This window comes from Cetorhinus maximus, chromosome 8 (genome assembly GCF_964194155.1).
Source record: "Cetorhinus maximus chromosome 8, sCetMax3.hap1.1, whole genome shotgun sequence".
In the NCBI taxonomy this organism is placed as follows: domain Eukaryota; kingdom Metazoa; phylum Chordata; class Chondrichthyes; order Lamniformes; family Cetorhinidae; genus Cetorhinus; species Cetorhinus maximus.
Genome location: NC_135886.1, coordinates 122,537,858 through 122,543,859, shown reverse-complemented (window position 1 = coordinate 122,543,859; position 6,002 = coordinate 122,537,858). Strand labels below are relative to the sequence as shown.

The 6,002-nt window shown below is 46.5% G+C and overlaps 1 protein-coding gene across 1 annotated transcript; it reads right to left on the bottom strand.

The window, feature by feature from the left end:
- Positions 1-1,894: 1,894 nt before the first annotated feature.
- Positions 1,895-2,161, bottom strand: LOC144683215 (potassium voltage-gated channel subfamily E regulatory beta subunit 5-like). Its single transcript, XM_078546172.1, has one exon. It carries the CDS (start codon positions 2,159-2,161, stop codon positions 1,895-1,897), a length of 267 nt encoding a protein of 88 aa, XP_078402298.1.
- Between the last annotated feature and the right edge of the window lie 3,841 nt (positions 2,162-6,002).

Below are 6,002 nucleotides of genomic sequence, written 5' to 3'. Positions count from 1 at the left end.
CTGGCTGCATGTTGGTAGCTTTCTCCTCCTAGTTATTTCTGTGCAGAGACTTCCCAAATAACGAGTGAAGTTTCACGACAGGTACCAACACCCACACCATAATGGAACATTACCATTAAAAGCACAGTAAAAGCATACTTAGCAGCTTAAGGAATTAACATTTTTCAATACGAGTAATTTTTACAGTTTTAAGTAAAAGAACCGAAGAGGGGATGAGAATTGATTTCCAGCTGCACGTTGTGAAAGATGTTGGGAAATTTGACAACTTTGAAAAGGGAATTGAAAAGGAAAAAAAAAATTGTTAGGCTATGGGGAAAGAGTAGGGAAATTGGACTAATTGTCTCGCTCATTGAAAGGTACCAAGAGCCTCCTTTTGCGCTGCAAGTGTCTATGAATAGATTCTGGACAATGGGCTTTAGCTGAAACTGTGATCTCCATGCACTGCTATTCTTATTTATTCATTCATGGGATATGGACGTTGCTGGCTAGGCCAGCATTTATTGCCCATCCCTAGTTGCCCATGAGAAGGTGGTGGTGAGCTGCCTTCCTGAACGGCTGTGGTCCATGTGGTGTAGGTACACCCACAGTGCTGTTGAGGAGGGAGTTCCTGGATTCTCCGTTTGCTGCTCCTGATCCTAGTCAGGACATGCTGGAGGTCAGAGATTTTCAAATCCCAGAGCTAGAAGCGAGAGTATATGGCAAACTTATCCAGCACACCCACCCCGCCCCCAACCACGGCGTGGCAGGTTCCCCTGCGGTGGGGCCGGTGAACAATTGAAATCTCCGTTTATATCGGCGGGAAATGGAAGATCCCGCTGGCGTGAGGGACCGGAAAACTCTGGCCTATGTCTCTACAGATTTAATTTAAAGCTGAGGGTCAACTCAGATCTCAAAAACCACCAGGTGCCTAAAAGCAGGTCATCTACACTAGGGTGCTGTAAGTGTCACAATTACGGTCCCTAATTGCCCTTGAGAAGGCGGTGGTGAGCTGCCTTCCTGAACCGCTGTCGTCCATGTGGTGTACTGTTTGGCATTATTTAAATGAAAAAGTGCCTGCAAGTGAAAAATAGCCTTCACGATGTGGTTGGAACTCTTCCTCAGAACCGTGAATGCAGAAGCTGATAGGTTTGACTAGCTTTTCCGCTTTCACCATATTTCAGTTTTCCAGCAGTTTTTTTTCATTTACACTTTAGTATTTTTATGGGGGAGGGGGAATTTACAGTACAGGAGAGCTTGATACTAAAAAGGAGCTCTTTGTTTTAAACGCGATTTCTTTTGATAAATGCAATTGTATAACCCACGTTGACAGGCCTGCCATATCACACTTGGACTGAGATCATTCTAAATATGAACCTCTTAGTATGGATCATCTTCAAAATTAAGCGCATTTCAGAAAGGAAGATACCCTTTGTGCATGTACAGTGCAGCAAAGCTGTAAATGTGTTTATAAAGAACTTCCCTTTGCCTGAGGGTGCATATAGGAATTACATATATGTTTAAATTAGGTTGTTGTCTGGCTGATTCTTTTAATTCCTAAATCTCTCTCTCAGCACATTCCTGCTGCCCTGGCTTCACCTGTTGGGGTTACTATGCTGGAAGTCGGGCTATGTGTGGTGGCATTAGACTATTCGATGTAGACAAATCAACTTCAAAGATCTCTGAAACCTGATTTGCTTCTTGCATCTTGTTCTGCGTTTCAAAGGCTTATTGAGCTTTAGACAACCGCTCCCAGGCGCTAAGCTTGACTGGAATTCAGAGCCAACAAACAGTTCCTAATATCTCATGTAGAAGTGCTGCTTTCAATGATCCGCAGAGAAAAGCGGGAGACACAATGTTTTAAAACAATAATCTTCAGAACGATTTTAGTGTCGAGCCTGTCGCTTTCTTGCTCTGGTTAGTTGTGACTCCAGACCACTCCTCGCTGGCCTTGGTCTTCCTCCTGTGCCTTATGAGAGCGGGTGGAAACTAGAATCAATCCTGCCGTTAGAAAGGCGTAAAAAGCCATGACGAGAAGTATGTAGAGATAGGCGTCCTTGCTGGCGTGCCCATTGGGAAGTTTCCTTGGACAGGTGAGGTTTGCCAGATCTATTGATGTTCTGTTCAACTGGATTAAAATCCCTTGTAAGAGAGCCACCAGCTGATTATAATGCGAGCAGTTCATGGCCCTGACACTTTGACACAGCTGAAGATTGGGACGGGGAGAGTTCCAGAGAAGAGGCAGAAAGACTTTATTCTTGTCGGTTCTTTGTTGTTTTTGACACCGTGGCGTTAACAGCGGAGGACTCGCCTCAAACTTACAGGACTGAGACTCCTTAAAACATCCAAAAGCGTTACATCGGGTTTTAAAAAAAAACAATTTAGGTGGAGGCTGCTTCTGATAGACTGTCCTTTTCAGGCTCTGATCAATGTCTGATCCGAGTAACAGCATCACTGCTTTACAGCCGGTAACTAAGAGACTCAAACCACCCCCCTGAGCAACACATCTGTTAGAAAAGCTCAGCAAACGCTGCCAGTCATTTTTTAATTCATTCATGGGATGTGGGCTTCGCAGGCTAGGCCAGCATTTATTGCCCATCCCTAATTGCCCTCAAGAAGGTGGTGGTGAGCTGCCTTCTTGAATCGCTGCAGTCACCTGTGGTGTAGGTACACCCACAGTGCTGTTAGGGAGGGAGTTCCAGGATTTTGACCCAGCGACAGTGAAGGAACGGCGATATATTTCCAAGTCGGATTGGTGAGTGACTTGGAGGGACACTTCCAGGTGGTGGTGTTCCCATCTATCTGCTGCCCTTGTCCTTCTAGATGATAGTGGTCTTGGATTTGGAAGATGCTGTCAAACTAGCCTTGGTGAACTCCTGCAGCGCATCTTGTAGATGGTACACACTGCTGCTAATCTGCATCGGTGGTGGAGGGAGTGAATTTTTGTGGATGTGGTGCCAGTCAAGTGGGCTGCTTTGTTCTGGATGATATCAAGCTTCTTGAGTGTTCTGGGAGCTGTATTCATCCAGGCAAGTGGGGACTATTCCATCACACTCCTGACTTGTGCCTTGTGGATGGTGGACAAGCTTTGGGGAGTCAGGAAGTGAGTTACTCATCGCAAGGTTCCTAGCCTTTGAACTGTTCTTGTAGCCAGAGTATTTATATGGCTAGTCCAGTTCAGTTTCTGGTCAATGGTAATCCCCAGGATATTGATAGTTGGGGATTCAGAGATGGTAATGCCATTGAACATCAAGGGGTGATGGTTGGATTCTCTCTCATTGGAGATGGCCGTTGCCTGACAATTGTGTGGCATGAATGTTACTTGCCACTTGTCACCCCAAGCCTAGATATTGTCCAGGTCTTGCTGCATTTGGACATGGACTGCTTCAGAGTCTGAGGAGTCACAAAAGGTGCTGAACATCGTATGATCATCAGCGAACACCCCCACTTCTGACCTTATGTTGGAAGGAAGGTTATTGATGAAACAGCTGAAGATAGTTGGGCCGAGGACACTACCTTGAGGAATTCCTGTGGTGATGTCCTGGAGCTGAGATGACTGATGTCCAACAACCACAACCATCTTCCTTTGTGCTAGGTATGACTCCAACAAGGACAGTTTTCCCCCTGATTCCCATTGACTCCAGTTTTGCTAGGGCTCCTTGATGCCACACTCTTTCAAATGTGGCCTTGATGTCAAGGGCAGTCACTCTCACCTCACCTCAGCTCTTTTGTCTATGTTTGAATCAAGGCTGTAATGAGGTCAGGAGCTGAATGGCCCTGGCGGAACCCAAACTGGGCATCATTGAACATGTTATTGTTGAGCAAGTGCTGCTTGATAGTACTGTTAATGACCCCTTCCATTACTTTACTGATGATGGAGAGTAAACTGATAGGGCGGTAATTGGCCAGGTTGGATTTGTCCTGCTTTTTGTGTACAGGACATACCTGGGCAATTTTCCACATCATTGGATAAATGCCAGTGTTGTAGCTTTACTGGAACAGCTTGGCTAGGGGCGCGGCAAGTTCTGGAGCACAAGTCTTCAACACTTGCCGGAATACTGTCAGTACCCATAGCCTTGATACCCATTTCTTGATATCATGTGGAGTGAATCAAATTGGCTGAAGACTGGCATCTGTGATGCTGGAGACCTCTGGAGGAGGCTCAGATGGATCATCCACTCGGCATTTCTGGCTGAAGATTGTAGCAAATGCTTCAGCCTTATCTTTTGCACTGATGTGCTGGGCTTCCCCAACATTGAGGATGGGGATATTTGTGGAGCCTCCTCCTCCAGTGAGTTGTTTAATAACCCACCACCGTTCACAACTGAACGTGGCAGGACTGCAGAGTACAGATCTGATCCATTGGTTGTGGGATCACTTAGCCCTATCTATCATTTGCTGCTTATGCTGTTTGGCATGCAAGTAGTTCTGTGCTTTAGCTTCACCAGGTTTACACCTCATTTTTAAGTATACCTGGTGCTGCTCCTGGCATACCCCCCTGTACTCTTCATTGAACCAGGGTTGATCCCCAGGTTTGATGGTAATTGTTGAGTGGGGGATATGCCGGGCCATGAGGTTAGATTGTTTGAGTACAATTCTGCTGCTGCCCACAGTGCCTCATGGATGCCCAGTCTTGAGTTGCTAGATTTGTTTGAAATCTATCCCATTTAGCACTGGGGTAGTGCCACACAATATGATGGAGGGTATCCTTAATGTGAAGGCGAGACTTCGTCTCCACAATGACTGTGCGGTGGTCATTCCTACCCATGGACAGATGAATCTGTGACAGGCAGGTTGGTGAGGATGAGGTCAAGTATGTTTTTCCCTCTTGTTGGTTCCCTCATCACCTGCCGCAGACCCAGTCTAGTAGCAGTTAGGACTTGGCCAGCTCGGTCAGTAGTGGTGCTACCGAGCCTCTCTTGGTAATGTACGTTGAAGTCCCCCACCCAGAGTACATTCTGCACCTTGCCACTCTCAGTGCTTCATCCAAGTGGTGCCCAACATGGAGGAGCACTGATTCATCAGCTGAGGGAGGGCAGTAGGTGGTAATCAGCAGTTGCCCATGTTTGACCTGATGCCATGAGACTTCGAGGATCAATATTGAGGACACCTAGGGCAATTCCCTCCCGACTGTTATCCAGTGGGACAGGACACACCCAGGAATGGTGATGGTGGTGTCTGGGACATTATCTGTAAGGTATGATGCCATGCTTGACTCTCCCAATTTTAGCACTAGCCCCCAGATGTTATTAAGGAGGACTTTGCAGGATCGACAGGGCTGCCGGGTGATCCGTCCAGTTTTATTCTTTTTTGTGACTTTGTAGCAGTTTGTTATAACTGCTAGGCCATTTCAGAGGGGGCATGGGGCACATAAGAGTCAACCACATGGATCTGGAGTCACATGTAGGACCGCGTAAGGACAACAGATTTCCGTCCTTAAAGGGCATTAGTGAACCAGATGGGTTTTTACAAAAATCAACAATGGTTCCACAGTCATCGTTAGACTTTTTAGTCCAGATTTTTATCGAATTCAAATTCTGCGGGAGCAATACCCTGGGTCTCTGGATTACTAGACCAGTGACAATACCAGTACACCATCACCTCTCATGGTAAATTCAAATGCTGTATCACTTGTTTTACTCTTTCCTGGAATGTGGCCATCGCTGGCAAGGCCAGCATTTGTTTCCCATCCCTAATTGCCCTTTTGTACTGGGAGGCTTGCTAGGCTATTACAGAGGGCAGTTAAAAGTCAGCCACATTGCAGTGGGTCTGGAATCACATGTAGGCCACACCAGGTAAGGATGGCAGATTTCCTTCCCTAAGGGACATAGTGAACCAGATGGGTTTTTACAACAATGGATGATAATTGTCATGGTCACCATTTCTGAGACTAGCTTTCAATTCCAGATTTTCGTTTGTTAACTGAACACCAGGCTAGAAAATTAGCCTGGGCCTGCTGGATTACTAGCCCAGTGACACTGACACAGACACAGACACTACCACTACCCCACTACCCCACCACCCCC